The sequence below is a fragment of the Cryptomeria japonica genome, chromosome 8, assembly GCF_030272615.1.
Source record: "Cryptomeria japonica chromosome 8, Sugi_1.0, whole genome shotgun sequence".
Taxonomy (NCBI): Eukaryota; Viridiplantae; Streptophyta; class Pinopsida; order Cupressales; family Cupressaceae; genus Cryptomeria; species Cryptomeria japonica.
In genome coordinates this window covers 307,693,748-307,713,901 of record NC_081412.1, presented here as the reverse complement: position 1 = coordinate 307,713,901, position 20,154 = coordinate 307,693,748, and the positions used below count along the sequence as shown (strand labels likewise).

At 36.5% G+C, this 20,154-nt stretch overlaps 1 protein-coding gene across 1 annotated transcript in view; it reads left to right on the top strand.

The window, feature by feature from the left end:
• The window catches only part of LOC131060573 (CAAX prenyl protease 1 homolog), a 54,684-nt gene extending 44,955 nt beyond the window's left edge, over positions 1-9,729 (top strand). The window contains exons 12-14 of the mRNA XM_057993846.2: positions 8,914-8,985; positions 9,211-9,276; positions 9,374-9,729. Of these exons, the coding sequence (XP_057849829.2) occupies positions 8,914-8,985; positions 9,211-9,276; positions 9,374-9,490 (255 nt within the window). The 3' untranslated portion in view covers positions 9,491-9,729. The remainder of the gene's footprint in view (positions 1-8,913; positions 8,986-9,210; positions 9,277-9,373) is intronic.
• The last annotated feature ends 10,425 nt before the right edge of the window (positions 9,730-20,154 follow it).

Sequence of the window (20,154 nt, the reverse complement as noted above, 5' to 3'; positions counted from 1 at the left end):
AAAGGGAAAAACTACGGTGGGAAGCCTACCCACAATCAAATAATACTTCTGCAGCAAGTATGTGATTACAATAAGAGGGGCTTGCACATGCAGGAAGGCACACTACCTAGAGCACACTGCTCATCACAAAAGGAGCCTCACTGACTACATAGAAATCTAGACTACAATCCGGAAAGATGAGTGAACTGCAAGAATAGCATCTCCTATGCTTGAGTACAGTTCCGGTTAAGCTCAATACCAGAGGTCTTAAACCTCTTTCACAAACCCAATTCGATCACCTATGATCGACCAAAACCTTTGCATATAATTACAACATTATTCTCACACAGATAATCCTATATCCCATAAACCCATGATCTACAAAGAGATCTTACATCATATTTATACCAACTTGAGACCTAAACAATTAGGCTGGCCACCTAAAAGATAATACAATAGATCTGTTACATAATCTTGCAAACCAATGATAAACGTAGTCGGCCTAAGATCGAAACAACATAATCCAAACAATAAATCCAACCGGTGATGCATCAGGAGCATCAACCAACATGTTACACAAACGGGTCCATAACCTAGCAAAATAAGACCGGACCTATAATAGGTCGCCATAAGCCAAATGAAAAACCACCAATCAACTGGTACACAAGCAAGATAACCATCAACATTCTGATAACCTTCTAGAAGCCGCACCAACACCACTTATTGGATTCATCAAAAGATCTTCATCAAAGCGTTGCTGGTAAAACCCTTACCGGTGACCAAAAGGCTTACTAGAACAAATGATAGCATCCAAATCATCAAATCCCGAACCAACTGAATGTGATACACATCAGGAACACATGAATAACCAATCCAAGCCAATACCACAAGCCGGACCAAATCGGAGAATACCAGAGATGGTCTCCAGATCAATATCATAGGCCAACTACTCTACCGGAAGCCGATAGATAACAAAACAACTAGTGTTGACATCAATGACAAAATATCAATGCAACACAAACAATTCCTCCAAATTGCCAACAGCCTATCAATCATCAATAGGGATTGGTTGCAAAAGAGTAGACCTTGCCCAAACAAGATACCTAAAGGGCCACACCGAATTGATTTCGAAGAAGAATTCAGGGATTTGATCACGATGCTTGGCTGAGTTATTGGTGCTCCTCAAGCCTTTTGTTTTGATAAATGGATGTTCTTCTTCATACAAATAATCATCCAAGGGAAAGGAATGATCAACTGGGCAAGAATCATTAGTAATAGCCTAGATGTACAATTGAGAAGGTTAATTCCCACCAAGTCATTCCACATGAGCTCATATCTCATATATTCTCTAGCAAGGAGTTATGAATACGTGGGACTACCACATAGAGGCAGAGTTGGAAGGAGGCCCAAAGAGAAAAGAGTTTGTGATTCCTATGAAATATTGCATCACCCACCTAAGTAGCATCATAGATTGGTCAATGATACTTTCACAATGCACATCACTAGGGTCCTACAAGGTAGAATCCATGAGAGATTGTCTCCGGAGGCACAAGCACTTGTTAAACAATATGGTGCATGGTTCATTCAATTTCCCAAATTCACATACATAAGGGTCCAAGGATCTCCTTCTCCTCCTCATATGTTGCCACACTATCCACAGACAGGATAGTACTTCTTGAGGTGACAAGACAATTGTTATCAAGTATCAAGTCATTGAGGTACAGACATGGAGGTGTTATCACTAATTCCATTTCACTTTTGAATTCAATAGAAGTTTGTCCTTCCCTTCAAGCAACTGAAAGTGCCAAGCCAAAGTTATCTCTTTATTTGTTCACATCATTTGCTTCTAGAGATAACTTTGATCCCTATGGTAATGTAGAAGAAATGGCTGGAAGAAAACATAAGCATGTGTTTCAAGTAGAAGACTTTTGGATGAACGCACAAGACAACTTTGAGATAAAGAAGAAGATGCACTCACGACTGCCTCTTGATCTCATCAGGAAATGCAAAATCTATAGAGCGGCCAATCAAGCACAAGGTAGTGTTAGATATATCCAATCTACCTATGAGATGGAAGATAAAAAAGTAAAGATTAATTGGGATGAAAAGGAAGTCACGAATTTGAGGGAATTGATGGATCAAGTCTTAACTTGCACACGTAGATGTGTAAATTTTCAACATCAAAAATTGAAGGAGCAAGATGTAACAATGACATTCAATTTGGAGACAAGAACAGAGGAAGAAGAAAGGGCAAGTGTAAGTGAGAGCACTTATCATTCTAAAAGATCGAAGAAAGGGCTCCAAATTTGTGCTAAGTTTGATTGTGAATAGTTGTTTGGATTGCACTGTGTTGGGTATTCAAATGCACTTTCTCAATATGAAAATTCTTCAACATCCTCAAAAGATTGCACCGATTCTTGTGGAGTTGTAGTTTACCTTTTGGCGAAATAGAGCTTGGTTTATTTGGAATTTGTCCACTAAAGCATTATCTATTGATATCATTGCCCTTAGGAGTAGATTTAGATCCTTCTAACTCTTTTCCCCATTAATTTCAGTTCATTCGAAGCAGAAGCATCACAAAATTACTATATCCGATGATGAAGCAAAGAAGTGAAAGAAGGATCCAAACGTAAGGCCCCTTGGATTACCAGTAAAACACATCAGCCAACTGAGTCACATCTGTTCCACGAAGGAACCTTGGAGTTAGCCGTTTGATCTTATCGAATCTTAGTAGACGGTTTAACTTTGATCAAGAGAGAGTGAAGTGACCATTGGGAACTTTATTCTGTGTTAGACGCTGTCATAAAAAACACGTCAACACGTCTCAAGAAGATTGTGTTGGATGCAAATCTAGTCTCAACAACCTATTTGAAAATAAAAAAAATTAAACAATTAGAAACAAAGAAGAATGTATATATATTTCTTTAAAATAAATTCTAAAAGTAAAACATAAAATCAAAAAATGCATTATTTGAAATTTTAATCACCTTCACTAGCTCTAGTTGCAAGAATAATCTAAAAATAGCCTGCGACATGTGGTGATTTGTTATGAACATTTGGATCTCTTCAACTTCAGTGTAGACTTGTATGATCCAATCTATTTTTGTACCCAACTTTTGTACATTGTCCAAAATATATGTGGGAACTATGTCTCAACTAACATACTAGAGGCTTTACAATTCTTGGCATTGTCTATTATAACTTGGACAATGTTTTGAGGACCCACTTCGTTAATGCACTATACGAGGATATGTCAACAATAATTTGTATGTTTGACATGAGATCAAGAATCTCAATGTAAAACAGAGGGCCATTAGGAGCAAAGTGGAAAGGCTGGAAACTGGCGGTGAGGGCTCTCATTACAGACAGGGTTCCAAGGGTAAAGACCTTTGGACGAAAGAGGAAAAACTCACTTATTGATTGTCTCACTAAAACAGTTGAAGCCCTGGACAACTTGAAAAAGGACTATGAGAGTAAGATTGCGGTCATGGAGAAGAAGATTACAAGTATCAAGGGGGCGGTGGATTCTTTCCGGATAACGAAGTAGGCTTTCCATGAGATCTAGAATCTCAATATAAAACATAGGGTCATTAGCAGCAAAGTGGAAAGGCTGGAAATTGGCGTTGAGGGCTCTCATTACAGACAGGGTTCCAAGGGTAAAGACCTTTGGACGGAAGAGGAAAAGCTTTCAATTATTGATTGTCTCACTAAAACAGTTGAAGCCTTGGACAACTTGAAAAAGGACTATGAGAGTAAGATCGCAGTCATGGAGAAGAAGATTAAAAGTATCAAAGAGTCTCTCCACTCCATTATGTCCCATAGACATAGTGTTATCAAGACCACTGCTGATAGCATGAATACCATGGTTATGACTATGGAGAAGGGATATCAAAGCAACTTAGTTGTGGAGCTGTACTTGGAAAAGGAAAAAGGAAATGATGAGTCAGAGGGTCCAAGCAAGAGAACGTAGGCCAATTTGAAGAGGAAAGTTAAAAAAATCCTTGCAGGAGATCTAGGAGTTCAAAAAAGTGGCTCAGAACATGAATCAACTGGAGGCAGAGGTCGTTGACACCCTTAAGACTTTGGTGTTGGGCTGCCTTGTCTCTGTTTTTTCTCTTTTGGCAGCATTTTGCTTAATTGTTATGCTTTGCATGTTTTATCTTGGTGATTGACCTTTTTGTAAAGGGTTTCAAGTCCCTTCAAAACCTGTTTTTACTGTAATCAAAAACAATAATTTGTATGTCCTTCCCCTACTCCTCACAATCCACAACTTTTAGAAACATTGCCCCATTAGGCCACACTACAATCACATTCAGTAATGGTCTATTTTTTCCATCCTTCATCCATTGGGAATAATAGACACTCTTGTTTCTTTCTATGAGGCTTCAATAGGAGCTAATGAAGTTTCTATATGTTTGATCTCCTTAAATAAATTGCTACGTACCTTCTCATAACCTAGGATTGTGTACCCCTTTGGAACTTCATTAATTTTTCTTACCATGTCTTGCCAATAGGGTGATTGAACAACAGTGATTGATAGACCATTTGCATAGAGGCATCTAGCAAGGGATTGGTCAGCAATATCTCTAGCATCATTATTAAATGCCCTCTCCAACGTCCCTTTGCTCTCTTTGGAATACTAGCCTCACCATCATTTCTATTATAAAAAATGGATTCCTTTCTAGTGCAATATTAGGAGCAACACAATGTGTATGAGATGAAGAAGGTGGGTTCCATGAGCCCATTCTTGTGTTCAATGGATGCTCCATTCTATATACAATCCTTGCATCAGCTTCCTCATTCTCCTTATACATTATGCTATTTTAGAAGGTGGTATAGGTGCATTTTTTTCTTGGACAGGCTTTGATTTTGTTTTCAGGAATTGCACACAAATATGCTTTCACCTCACATTAGGAACTTGTATATCGCTTATAACATGGGACATTTCCAAACATATGCCTCCCCCTCCTTGTAATTTGCTCTACCGTTTCTACATGCCTCTATAACGGTGAAGTCGGGTCAATGTTGAATGAAGGGTTGTCGACACAATTAGAGATACTTGCCATGGCAAATTTTTATAACTGTTTCAGGCCTGCAATTTGTAAAGAGAAATTTGAAAAACGAATCAATTAATTAAATTTAAATAATGTATATAACATCTAAACAAGAACTAAATATAATATGTAATAAATTTATTAAAAATACATCAATACAATTATAATATACTATATTTTAAAAAACTATCTATATTATCTTCATATATAATTATATTGTAATAATGTAATTTATTATTTAATGATTTTTTATATAAATAAAATCTAAATTAAATATTTGATATTTAAATTTAATAATATTCATCTACATAATTATATTTAATAATTTTTTAATATTAAATATGATATTTTCTATAGTAAACTGTAAAACCTAAAACAACAAAACAAACTAGTTTTAGATTTAAATTTAAATTTTATAATGATAGTTTAACTTAAGGTTTATCATTTATAATATAAATCTAAGTTACTGAGTTCTTTGCCTAGACCCTTCGGGTCTTGGGCTGGTTCCCCCCGGGTCTTGGTCCTGGGCTGGTTCTTCTTGGGTCCGGCCAGGGTTCTGCAAATGCCCTGTGGGTTCTTCCGTCCCAAACCCAGAAGAACTTGGGAAGAAGTTTGGAGGTTTTCGCAGAACCCGGGAAGAATTTGACACAAAAGTGAAATTTTTTGACTTTTTAAAATCGTTTTTTTAATGCCAAAAAAGCATACTCGACCCCCCAACCCTAATTTGATGACTTAAAACACTAAAAAGGTAAAAGCAACTTCATTTTTGCACAATAGAATGAAAAACATAACATTTTTGCTCCATTGCTAAACTTCATTTTTTGCTTGCCCATATGACCCATATGATATTTGATCAGTGATGGCTGATTGTTGAAGCCTGACATTATTATTTTTCAACTAGAACATTAATATGGTGGTGTATTTACTGTTTTGCTATGTTATTTGAAGTAAAACTTTAATATATGATGGTGTATTTTGCTATGTTATTTGACTATTAGCATAGTGGTGTATTTTGAACTTAACTACTGCTGCATATATGTATGCATTTTTCATTTTTATATGTTTTTGTACTAATGAACCCAAAATGAACCCAGAACCTCAAATTTTTTTTGCCAAACCCGCGAACTCGAATCTCGAACCCGAATCCGAACCCAAGCCCGAACCAGAACCAGCAACTTAGATTTAAATTTAAAATCCTTAATACTTAATGAATTAACAGTTTAAACTTTAGTCTTCAGGCTTTTAACGAATCTAAGTCTTTTAAAAAATTTACAAACTAGGGTTCCCTTTTTATAGTTTTAAGTTTCTATTTTTTAGATTTTAGATCTGAGATTTTTTACAATGTTTTTACTGTTTGCAGGGGCAAAAAACTTAATGAAAAATTCTCAGAAGCTACCTAAAAACCATCACCCATGTTTCTAGATGGCATCCAAAATCCTTCACATTGCATCCAAACTCTTTTGTGTCACGCAAATGTTTTACTCCTTGTGGAATGGAAAAAATAAATAATCGTGTTGCATTTAGGGGGTTTTTTCACGTTTTGGGCATTCGAAAAAGTAAAAAAAAAGGGTACCTCAAGTTTCAAATTGGCTTGGTATCGACCTAGACTCGACATGTCAGCATCAGAGTTGAGCAGAAACAAGAGGATAGTCACGGGTTTCGGTGTGGGAAAATTTGATTCTTGGACGATTTCAAAGCAATTCGTACTTGAATCCGATTCCTGCACATTTTGTACCCAGAATTAGTGGGTAAAACCAGTGATTCAGCTACTTAGAAAGTTCTATATGAGCTCTTATTTTGTATATCTGTCTGGAAGGAAAGCTAGCTTTCTAGGTTTAAACATAGCATAGAGGATGGGTCTAGGAGAAAAGAAAGTCTATGAACATTATGCTTGACTGGATTGAAAGAAAGCAACAAACATTTTGAGAGAATCTTTTCAATAAGAGGATTTCATTGGAAGCTACATTTGCAATCATTGAGTGAGTAAATTTGTTTATCTAGTTTTCATTCACGTTTATTAGAGTTGAATGGTTACCACCGCTCCATACAAGCTGCCAAAGTATCCTAGCAACAAAATTATCTTATTAAAATTTTGCACATTGCTGAGTGGCATTTATAAGTTGCTTTCAAGTAAACATAAGACTAATGTCAGTTCCCTATTTCAGTTTTTGAATACATTTATGCCTCTTATGCCCATGCTAAGAGTGCTGAAAAAGAAATAGCAAAGACTAGTCTGCAATTTTGCATAAAAAGGAAAGTTGGATTCTAGGGGGACGGTTGAGGGATTGATAGGATCTCTCCACAAACATCAAGCTAACATAGAATATTTCTAGGTTTACTGATGGATGAACATGAGGTTAGAATGAAAAATTATTCCATTCTAGAAATTAGAAATTTATTATACAAAACAAATATGAAAAATGGATTTCTCTATTTTTTAAGATACTTAAATAAAAATAGGACTCAGCGTGTGGTTGCGAGAAGCTTGGAGTGTTTGAAACAAGTATCACAAACGATTGGCAAAGGAAAGGCGTCTTAAAAGAAAGATAAGTCTTGTAAAACTTGTATCAAAGAAGAAGAGATTTCTTCTTAGACTTTCACACATGCCATCTGCACTCAAAGGGTTCATATTGATGAATCATGTCTTTGGAGGATCATGTGCCTATGATAAAGAAGCAAAAACTTAGGTCCAAGACTAGATGTACAAAGGGACAGAATGGCAGCCTCAATACAGATGCTACAATTGCTACCTCTACCATAGAAGTTCCTTTTTTTACTTCTTCCTCTCCTCAACAACCAACTTAACATACAACAATGAATACTGCTCTTGTCCTACAAGAGCTCCAAAGCAATCACAATAGTTTACTCAAGTTCCTATTGATGAAATTCCTCTAGAGGAGCCTTCTTAGCAAGGAGATCTCCTTCTTGAAAAGGAGCCAACCATCGAGAAGTTTTCTCCTAAAGGTGAGGTTCTTTTATGTGAGGAGAATATTGTTTTAGAGGAGATTTTTTATCATGAAAAGACTAATCTTTTTTTAGAGAATATTGTTCTAGAGGAAATATCTACAAGCTACTCAAACTGTGTGTGATAGTTCTTACGATTGCCCTCAGATCATGAGGAAAAGATGATAATAAACCAGCATGGGTTTGTTTCCAATGGTTTGAGGAAAATATATAAATATGTGGTGATGTCTCTTGAATTCATGTCACAAATTCTGAAGGTAACTATATTATAAATCTTTTACCTTTTAGAAGTCAGCGTCTAGTTCTCGGTAGATATTTTGATCAATGAGACTGTGCTTTACGTTCTGTTATCCTTTGAAAAATATTTTTTTTTCAATTCTGGTGTAAATCAGAAAATCTTCTAATCTGCTGATCTCGGCATCCTTGAACTCATAAAACAAGGTTCTGAGCTTTTGTATCCCATACTAATACACTAAAACTATTGCAATACATGATTTATTACATAAAAGCTACTGAATGACTACATAAATACGTTCGCCGTTATGATTTCATGGACTATAGATATGTTGCATCTTAACACTTTATTAAGAGACAATACTTGGAATCAACGCCCACTGACGATTCATTTGATTATCTTACTGACAGAAGTAAACATGATTTATTGCATAATAGCTAGCAGATGACCACATAAATACAGTCTCATCATGGATACATGGCATTCATCAGTTAGAATAGCATTTTCACTCGCTTCATGTTACACTATGTACCACATTTTGTTCTGTAATTTATATATCTTTGATCAATCATTATTTTCTAGCTTCCCATGCATTTTACATCTATATAGTTTCACTCTTATTGATTTATGTTTTAATGTGTACTCAACTGTGTCTGTTACTTTTCTCGTTTAAATATGCAGCATACAATAATGCCTATACATCATCTCGTGAGTTTTGCTCTCAATCTTGTTAGTCGTGCTTTTGAGTTCCAGGTAAGCTTTTATGAACCATAATGTGTTCGATCTTTTCTGGAACTTTGTGCGTTATATATTTGTATCAGTGTAGGTTCATGTTCTCATATTACACTGTTCTAAAACCTTGTTGGATAATTGGTGTTCATCAATGAAGCCTTCTTGAGATTCATTATATGTTACATGGTATTCCTTTATCTGGTTTGGTTCTTCCAGCAGTGTCTTATTTTGTTTTTCCTGATACAGGCTGATGCCTTTGCAAAGTTTCTTGGGTATGGTGCTCCTCTTCGAGCAGGACTGATTAAATTGCAGGTAAGAACATTGTGGTCAAGCTATTACTTTTGATTCTCAAAATGGGGAAATGCTGTACTTTCTTTGAGATTTATCTGATCCAAAGTGGTATGTACAGGAGGAGAATTTGTCGGCAATGAACACTGATCCCTGGTATTCTGCATATCATTATTCTCACCCCCCTCTTGTAGAGAGGCTTGCTGCACTTGATGAGTCTGATAAAAAGGAGAAATAGCACCATTTTGTAAAGTTTGTATTACATTAGTTTGATTCATCAGTAACTGCAATGCATCCAATATTTGCATATTGGATGCCCGAACATCTTGATGCCAATTTTGATGAACTACAGAAGGCTGTTCGATGAACAAATCAATATCTCTGTGGCTATGATAACATTATATAATTGTCTGCCTTCGTGTTTATGTGGAGCTGCATGTTAATGGGAAGTTATAATATCATTAATGTTTTGGATCATGACTATGTTAATTCTTTCTTTATGTATCTATTCTCGGACCCAGGTGGATGAATATTAGCATTTTATTTTTGTTTTCTATCTGGCCAACTCCAACAGCAATGCAGGGTTGGGGATTTGATATTGTATTTATGGTCAAAGCTACTTTAGTTGTACTGTAAGTGGAATTTGACATTCTCCAGTATATGGGAACAATAAAACAAGCACAAAACGTTGAGCATAGGGAATCTGCAAGTCGCACTTGAAAACAGTAACCTCAACAGATATATTTCATGGCTTTTTTGTTTTATTGCCTGTTATTCTTTGTTTAGGGTTATTCATGGCATTTTAACTTTTCACGTTGAGAAGCCATTGCTTTAAATAGATGAAGTTTCTAAGAGAATGTAGAAAGAATTGAGTGATGGCATTTTAGCTTTTCACGTTGAGAAGCCATTGCTTTAAATAGATGAAGTTTCTAAGAGAATGTAGAAAGAAATTGAGTGGTTAGAGTTGACACCACACTTATTAAATAAAGAGATTTTGATATCTATGATGGTGAAATTAGTATACCATGCCATTCTACTTAGTTGTGCTTATTTTGAGGAAATGTCTTTATATATGTATACCAACTTATCTTGTGTAAAGTTGGTATCATTCCATTAGTCTTTTATGTGTGCGTGCATGCGCACACATCTTATATGCATATGTATCTAGACATTTGTTCAGTTACACATTCACTTGTACCTATTGCATATAAGACACTAGCTTCAAGGATGACCGTTTGCCCACCTTGGAACATTTTTGTGGTTTTTGGGGGAACATGTGTGATTTGGGTGAATGCATTTGAATGCTAGCACATCACAGAAATGTCTTTATATATGTATACCAACTTATCTTGTGTAAAGTTGGTATCATTCCATTAGTCTTTTATGTGTGCGTGCATGCGCACACATCTTATATGCGTATGGATCTAGACATTTGTTCAGTTACACATTCACTTGTACCTATTGCATATAAGACACTAGCTTCAAGGATGACCGTTTGCCCACCTTGGAACATTTTTGTGGTTTTTGGCGAAACATGTGTGATTTGGGTGAATGCATTTGAATGCTAGCACATCACATCAAATTGTGCCAAATATGGTTTTAGTCAACTCAAGGTGGGAAAGGTAGATGGGGCTAGTTGGCCAAGTATTGAATTAGAATTTGAATCTTGGAAAGAGAGGAGGAATCGGCAACTCTGTAGTCATAGATTTGTCCGCCTGCTTTCCAAAACTCAAATTCAAAATTTTAGTCCTTGGGCTCATTCATCTTTCCTACGCTTGAGCTGACTAAACCCACTTCTGGTACAATTTGATGCTTTTGGCTAGTATTTACAAATATTCAATGCAACCATTCAAATTATTTGGAATACACACATGTACTCTCATCCTAGAGCATTGGAACAATTAATAGCGTCACATTCCAATTTAATGCTTTAAAAAGAGTATCAAATCCACACTCCAGGGCCTTGCCTATTGTTTTTGGCCTTTGTACGCTTTATCAAGGTTGATCTCAAACTTTTGTCCTCGTCACAAAACAATTTTTTTTGAAGGTATATTAAAATATCACTAATCCCCAGATTTCTAGAAAGAGCAGGGCAGACAAGTAAAATAGTAGAACTTTGTTGTGCACATGGAAGAATCCAAAATTAGAGGACTAATCTTCGAACACAAACTTGTTCTTGACTTTAGCTCATTTTGTGCTGCCATAGGGCTCTAATAGAGCACATGTTTAATGCAAAATTTGAGACATCGTTTTCATAGAACTTTGAAATTATACAGATTCAATGCAGGATTTGAGACATCATTCTGTCAAAGGGTTCTTATAGAGCATAGATGCAATGCAAAAATATTAGATATTTTTCTGAGAGATTGTATTTGCAGATTAGACAATATATTTTATGGCAATCATTCTTCGGTTGGCAATCATTATGTAGTTAACAAGTAGCGCCCTTGGCTGATACGTTTCTAATCTTCCTCTTGCAAATTACTTGATTATTAGCCCAACTTGCATTTGTGAAATAGGCTAATTTGTGCTTATTTCTATGCATTTGATTGGATTAGTCTAGGTTATTTGGAAAGTTGATTTTTCATTTACATTTTTTGTGAACTTAATTGGTACTACATGACCTAGTGGGTTTCTTATTAATGTTCAGGAGCATTCTACGATGGTAACAAGGAGTGGAGTGTAATGGTGTGGTAATAAAAACTCATCTTTTATATAAATTTGGTAGTCATTTACGAGTCAAAATATTAATATTTAACAATAAACTTAGTATTTACATAATAAGCAACGCAATTTTTTTTGCTTTATATGAAAAAAATAGTTTTGAAGTAAATAAACTAGCTCTAAATTGATCTCTTGACATTTTTTAGATAGATGTATCTAAGATATAGTTCCTATTAGATTTTTCATGTTATTTTTTTGATATGCACATTCCAGTTTTAGACTCTTATTTCATTGCTTTTACATTGTTTTATCTTTCTATATTACAAATTTTTAGGCTTTAGTGTGAAATCTCTTTTACCTACTCTATTCACCATGTCACTATATTAGTGTTCCACACTTGGATTTAAAATAAACTTACAATTTTTTATTTTGTAATATGAAAGTACATATATGGGCTTTAATCTTCATGTCTCTTGCCTACCTGCTACCCAAGAGAGGTAGGCTATATCATGGTCCAAGTAATCAAGAATGTAGTCTATTCTAATATGATGAGAGCAATGAAGAGTTAGCTTGTGGCTAATTTGAATAAACAAGTTCTTGCATGAGGTTGGTTTGGCAAGTGCAAATTATGCTGTACATAATTAGTTGATATGATTCATAATGTGTTATTCAATAAACCCTATGAATTAGGTATCTTACAAGTAGTTAGTGCTAGAATTGCTTTATTTATTGTGAGTAATGCATATGCTTTTGCCTATATTTATACTATAAGATTATCCTCTACCATGGCCACCTTTACTATTACTAGTTTCTTGCTATCTAATACTTATTTGTACACCTTACCTCCTTAATATGGCTTGCCTCCTAACTATACACCTTATGATAGCTCTACTACCCACATGATGTAACACACTTCCATGCTTGGCTCTACCATTGGACCTACTACTACCATACTTACCCAAGCCATTTGTATATCCACTTCCACGTCCCATGGCTTGAACACTTGTTTGTGCCTTCTATCCTCTGTGCATTTATCCCAAGCTTTTACCTTATACACCTATGACCTTCCATACTCATCTATACAAACCAAAAAGGTTCCCAATTCTCTTATGCCACTCTTCTTTCCCTCACCTCATATTAACTTCACAAGATAGATCAAGAAGAGAAAAAAAGGTGAATGTAGAACCAAATAGGAAACATATTGATAAATTTCTAGATCCTAGATCTCTCTATCTTTTGATAGTGAGACATAGACATTACCAATTGCTTTTGTGCAACTACAATTTCCAATGACAATTGATACCCTAATACCCATTTGAGATCATATTCAATGGCACAAAGCCTTTTTTTGTGCACATTTGAATATTATGTTATTGAGTAGTTATTTTCATCTTTTCAATGATCTAAACACCCATTTAATGAGTTGACTAAAGCATTCTTAAAGCAATTCAAAGTTAATATGGAACTTCAGAGTAATTTTTGTTGACTTATGAGTGCGCCCAAGGATCAAATGACCATATAAATGACTCATTTTAGTTTTTGAGTTGATGTTTATTACTCCTTTCACATGTTTTTGAGGTACATAACATCTTTGTTAAGGGGCTAATTAATCAATATAGGAAAATGTGTATCTAACACTTTCACTTCTTTTAAGGATTTGTGTGCACATGTGAAAATTGTAATTGTTGACACAAATGTATTCAAATATGGGGTCTTCCATTCAAAATGCTTTTAACCATTCCAAATGTTAAAAGAAAACAACTTTTTAAAATTTAATAATATTGAGGAAACTCATGAATCAAGTTGCTAACCAAATTCTCTTAGGAAATTTGCTAAGACTCATGAATCTATGAATGATGTGCTACAAAGTTTTATGAAGAACAATTTATTCACACTTCCTCTTGTTCATCCCTTAAATCCCAATAGAGTGCTTCCAAAAGCATATACTAATCTAACATTTTACAATTGTCATTGTGTTACAAGGTATTTTACTCAAACTTGTCGGCTACAACACAAGGTTCATGACTCCCTTAACAACAACATAGTTAAAGTTGAATAGTTTAGAGAGAATAATAATCCATTGGTCACATCCCTAATAATTGTCCATAAATTTATATAGTCTATTTCTTAATCATTTTAACAATGTAGAGGAACACAATAAAGATGGTATTGAAGAGCATAATGAATATGATAATCACTTTTTTGAGAGGCTAATGTTACATCTCCCTTTCTCTTTACAATTCATTATATTTGTCATGAGACCCCATAAAATATGATCTGTTATACATATCGGGAAATCTCAAATGTTCATCACTTATTTTCTTATTGATCAAACATTTCACTATAACACTTGCATTGAGGAAAATTGTTTAACACTCATATTTTGAGCATCGAGAGCACACATTGTAAGATTTAATTGAAGATGACTAATGAAATGTAACAAACATGTTGGGATGCGTATTTATATGAGTTAGACTTTTGCATATTTTATGTCACATGATGTTCTTATCCAAAATATTTATTGAATTTCTTGGAAGACTCAAATTGAATGATGAAAGGTGGTTCCTTTAGTTTTACATCAATATATCAAATCTGTGGATGGAGGAGAAGTATTAAAATTTAAAAGCATTCATTACAAGCCAACATATGATGCTAGTAATTATACATTAGACACATTTGTGAAAACACAACAAGATGTGCCTTATAGAGACATAGTATATTAATTTGTACAAGACACATTTTGAGGAATTAGAAAGAATTAAAAAACAATTAGATATTTTTTTCTAGAACCAAAAGAGTATCAAGTTGTACAACCAAAAATTCATGCTCATAAAAGACGTGATATATATGCATGCCTTATAATGATATATATGGGAAACAATATGCTTAAACTAAGTGTAAACAATACAAGTATCTAAGTTTATGCACAAAACCCATATGCACTCAAAAGAAAGTTGTGATGCATCTAGTGTTGTCATTCCACCACCACCACAAATTAAGACACATGAATGGGTAAGAAAATAAGTGCCTAATCATTTATTTTTTGAACATGTGTTTTCATCTAGTACAAAGAAATATTAAGAAAAAACACATCATTAAAATGACAAGAAAAGTAAAATGCAAAAGAACAAGAAGATATATAGAATGATTTCTTTTGGCAAAATCAAGATGATCTCATGGATGAGCCACCACATGTGCTAAATGTGACATCCATTTAATGAGTTATTTACTACAATGTGTGGTCTCTTTGTTTGTGTAGTTTGGACTTCCCTCCCACTTTGATTTTTCTATTTTTTAACGCTTTGGCCTTTTTTATTATGTCTTATTTCTATGTTTATTCATGTTCATTGAACCTTCTATATTTATTTGTCAATAACTTTTTTATTTTTTATGAATAGGCATTTCCATTAATAAAGTATAAGATTTACACTATTCACAAAAAAGGGGCGGGAGGAATAAAACACTCCCCAAGGGTCACTCGGGCCAAGCCCGAAAATAGCAAAAAAACAACAACTATAACTCGGGCAACACCAAGAATGCCATAAACATAAAAAAGGCCTACGCCATCCATATCATCTTTTTAACCCCATACATCAACAATGTCTGAAGAGGGGTTTGGGAGAGTCCACCCATCCTCGGTAGCCTCATCTTCATCATCCTTATTCTTTTGTGAGGGAGAAATCGCCACAACAAGTCGAGGAAACACCTTGGGAGAGCTGGGCCAACCAAAGTCCGACCAACTGGAACTGCCAAGTGCCGAGGAGGTACCACCACCCATAGGCCACCTAGAAGCAGAGCCACCCCGAGGTGGAGAAGCTGAGCAACAACGTGGGAAATCTCTCCCCCGCCAAAGTGGCAACGAGGAGCCTGGAAATGAGGCATGCACGAATCACCGAAAGAAGAGCTGCGGCCGTGCCGACGGCTACGGGTCGGAGAATGGTCACCGGACGCAGCAGGGTCCAACGGAATTCTGGCAACCATACAAGGGGCATTTCCCTAGTGATCAAGTAACACTTGTAAGTGGGCCACCTCCAGAGTCACTTTGTTGGCTTGCACCTGGATCTGTAACATCATATTATTGCATATACAGGCTTTAGCGTACAAAGATACATGAATATCAAGAGAGTTGTGAGAAAACAAAACAACATTTCTATCTTTCTATAAATTGAAGAGGATTTCCATCCTGAAAGCATACCAAATCTGAGTGAATTTGAAGGGGAGTCGTGGGGAATCTCTCAACAAAACCATATGCGAAGAAAAGGGTTCAGGCCGAAACGGCTTAAAAAAATCATGAATCCACACCCACAACTGTCGAGCTCTTCTACAAAACTAGAAAAGATGCATCAAGGTTTCATGCAACCCACAAAAGCGACAATGAGAGTCAAGTACCCCTAGATGACTGAGACAAGAACCCACTGGAAAGCCTTGGAAAATAATACATCAAACAATATGGGCCACCTTAGGCTCAGCAAGGGCAAACCAAAGAGTCTAAAATCTGCGACGCCAAGTGTGTTGTAAGCACTATAGGTGCCATCTGAGATTCAAAGTGGGAACCATAGGCAAGTGATTGACAAGCGAATGGTAACCCATCTTGGGCTTGTAATTACAAAAGTGTTGGGAAACCAACACCAATCTTTCCACCAAGGCCTCACAGAATGAATACCAATTTTGTGTGGCATATTTAGAGGCAAAGCGAAGAGCACCAGCTCAAACGTCTGTCGATCTGGTCGGAAAAGGCAAAATTGGGTCTGCGAATCTTCCCAAGAGTGAAGACTCAGTATGAAAATGCAGAGCACAAACTCTAGGGACACGAGCCAACAGGAGCCCGTAGACCTAAATGAGAGGCGACCACCAAATATTGTGCTGGTTAAAAGAAAGGCCATCATGAAATATCGAGCCATCCCAATGAAGCCAAGGCTTCACAACTTCCCAGACATGCCAAATGCTTTTAGCAAAAAAAGTGCCTTGAATGCGCACAACATTTTTCATAATAAGAAGGATTTGAAAGCCAATCCCCTTCCAGGCTGGCCTATTAACTGGGTGTCCCGAAGAAATGCAATTTCAAAGCAAAATTTTCCAAGCTTCATTTCTAGAAATAGCTTGGAGAACCCATTTGGCACAGAGGGCTAGACCTTGCTTCTGAGTAGACAGGAGGCCAAGTCCTCTAGAGTCGCAGGGGAGACAACAAAAATCCCGAGCGACTCTATGAAAACCATGATTGTCTGCACCATTAGCCCATAAAAAATCCCTCAAGAGCTTCTCCAGCTTACTATAAAAATCTTTGGAAGGGACCCAATGTGAAGAGTAGTAGACATGTGTAGCCGTAAGGATTTTTGAACAAAATCTAGAATTTACAAGCTAGAGAGAGAGGCTTGGTAATCCACTATGCGAGCTTCTTCTCAATTTTCGCGAGCACCGCATTCCAAAGAGAAACAACATACCCTTGAAAAGAAAAGGGAATGCCAAGGAAGCAAAAAATCTCCTCGTGTTGGATCCATTTCCAACCAAATTGGAGCAACCAAGGCGGAGCAGGAAGAAAAGACGACCTGTAACATTGGGTTTTGTGCCATTGAATAGCTGACCCAAAAGTTAAACAAAAAATGTACAGACAATGAAGAGCTTCCTTGACATTATCCTTCTCTTCAATGAGAGTGAGAAAAGAATCATCTACAAAATGACCATTAATAAGATGAGAAGGTGACTCAAGCAGGGAAATCCCCCTAACACGCCCAACAAAAATGGCTAAGGCAAACAAACATCCAAATCCTTCAACAAGCAGCACATATAAGGAAGGTGCCAGAGGACAACCTTGGCAAATGGATTTGAAAAGACCAAAAGTTGAAGATTGGTGACCATTAATGGTAATGCAAGCAAAAGCATCCCAAAAAGCATTTGCACAGATTGAATGAAATAGGGACCAAACACTAAAGCTTTAAGCATAGCAAGAATAAAGGCCATTAAATGTGATCATAAGCCTTGGCAAAATCAATTTTAAGAAAGATGGTTTTCTGTGAGGTGCGTCAGGCCCACTCCATGCCTTCCCAAACCACAATAATATTATACAAAATAAACCTGGATTTGATAAAACTAGTCTATTCTGGGTGCACAATTTTCGGGGGAAGATGTTTGATTTTAAGCGCCAGGGCTTTAGCAATTATCTTGTAGGAAACATTCAATAAGGTAACTGGCTGCCAATTATAAATATCCTCATGATCACCAACCTTGGGAATGAACTTGATATTTCCCTTGTTGATAATTGGCCCCAAAGAGTGGGAATGAAAAGTCTCTAAGTAGAGCTTATGCAGATTTGTGCCAACACATGACCATAAAGCCTTGTAAAACTTGCATGGGAAGCCATCACAACCGGGAGCTTTATCACCTGCCATAAAGAAAATGACCTCTTTAAGATCGTCAAGAGTGAGAACTTTATCACAAAACACTCTTTGAGAATTAGAGAGCCGAGAAGGAACCACTGCCAAGCATTCCTGCAAAGCAATGCCACATTTAGGGGAATTTTCTCGCGCTATGAACAACTTCTCATAATGTCTAATAAAAGCTTGAAGAATATTCGACAGCTTAGAGAGCACCGTGTGACCTTCCTTAATTCATTTGATACCTGGAGAGGAATGACAAGGTCTAAGAGCCAAAAATAACTCTTTAGGAGCACAATCACCAACCTTAACCCAATGCAATCTAGCCTTAATCTTCTCTCGTCTAGAAGCATGGGTCTTCTATTTGTTTTTCATGCCTGAGTTGAGCCACCTGGACTAGATGCTCAGGGATAAAGGGGTTAGCCATTGAAGCTTCAGTAGCAAATTTCATCTTGGGTTGTAGCCTCATAGGATTGCCTGCGGTACATGGCCAACTGTTTGCCATAGATGCAGAGGATACAAGCGTTGCGTTGGATAACATCATTCCATCAAGTAATCCAAACATTTAGCTGAGTAGGATGACTCTCAAGATTGCAGACCCACTGGATGTGAGCCAACGTGGGAGGATGACTCAACAAAGAAGTATTAAGATAAAATTGCATTTTCGAAGCATGCCTACAACCTGGCTGCCACTCAATACTAAATTTGATGGGAAAGTAATATGACAAGGTGATTTCAGCAAGAGGTAAAACTAACAGAGATTGGTTTTACCCAAAATCAAAAAAAGATTGCGCAAAGATCATGGCACGATCAAGACGTTTAAATACCCTGTCAGGGCTAGCTTTGTAATTACACCAAGTGTGCCAGACTCCCTGAGAAGGACAACAAGAGATATTGGGATCAAATAGGCCCAATTTATTATGCATGTGGAACCAAGCTTCTCGTTCTCCAGCTATCCATTGGAAAGGCAAAGTGCCATCTTTATAGGAAGCTACTTCAACCATATTAAAGTCCCCACATAGCACCCAAGTGGCAAGTGGAAAGGTATGTACATTCCACCGCCACAAGAAAGATCACTCCATAGCATCATTGGGAGCATAAACATTAATGATCCCAAAAGAATGATTGTCGACTGACATGAGGACCCACACCACCCACTGAGTGGGATCTGACCCATGATCAACAACAAAAGAATGTCGTGGTGAGAGAAGAGTGACAACACCTCCTTAGCTGTAAGAATTTGTTGAAGATAACCAAGATCAAGAGCACATTGAACAGCACAAGAGATAGACAAAATATTTGATAAGAATAAATTGTATTCTAATCAAGAGCTAAATGAGATCAACTGGATCATTATATACAATGTATGATGAACTTGCTTATAAAGGAAAGGATAAGAGACAAGAGAGCACACAATGATGACATGTGGCTCAATGAGATGCAAGGGTAGGTAGGAGAACTAATAAAATATTCCACAAGAGGTGGATCACCCACTAAAGGTGTAATGTAACAACAAGATGACACCATAAAAGGTGGAAATTCTCCTACATACACACTCCCAATGTATGCACATCTCCCTAAGTGTCTCATACGCAAACTACAATGTTATGCATGTACCTAAGTAAACTTAAGTAAAGTGTAATTATATGCAACATGAATAAAAAATTACACCAACACCCCCCCTTAAGTGCAACTTAGGGGAATGCACTTAAGTCTACAATGCAACCAAGCAATGCAAGATGGGTCCCAACTACAATGCCATGTTAGGTGCCCATGTACAAATGCAAATGCAATCTCTCATAAAGCGGGGAAAGAGAGAAAAACCCAATGGGAAAAAACTCCCCCCCAAAATACAGATGAAAACTAG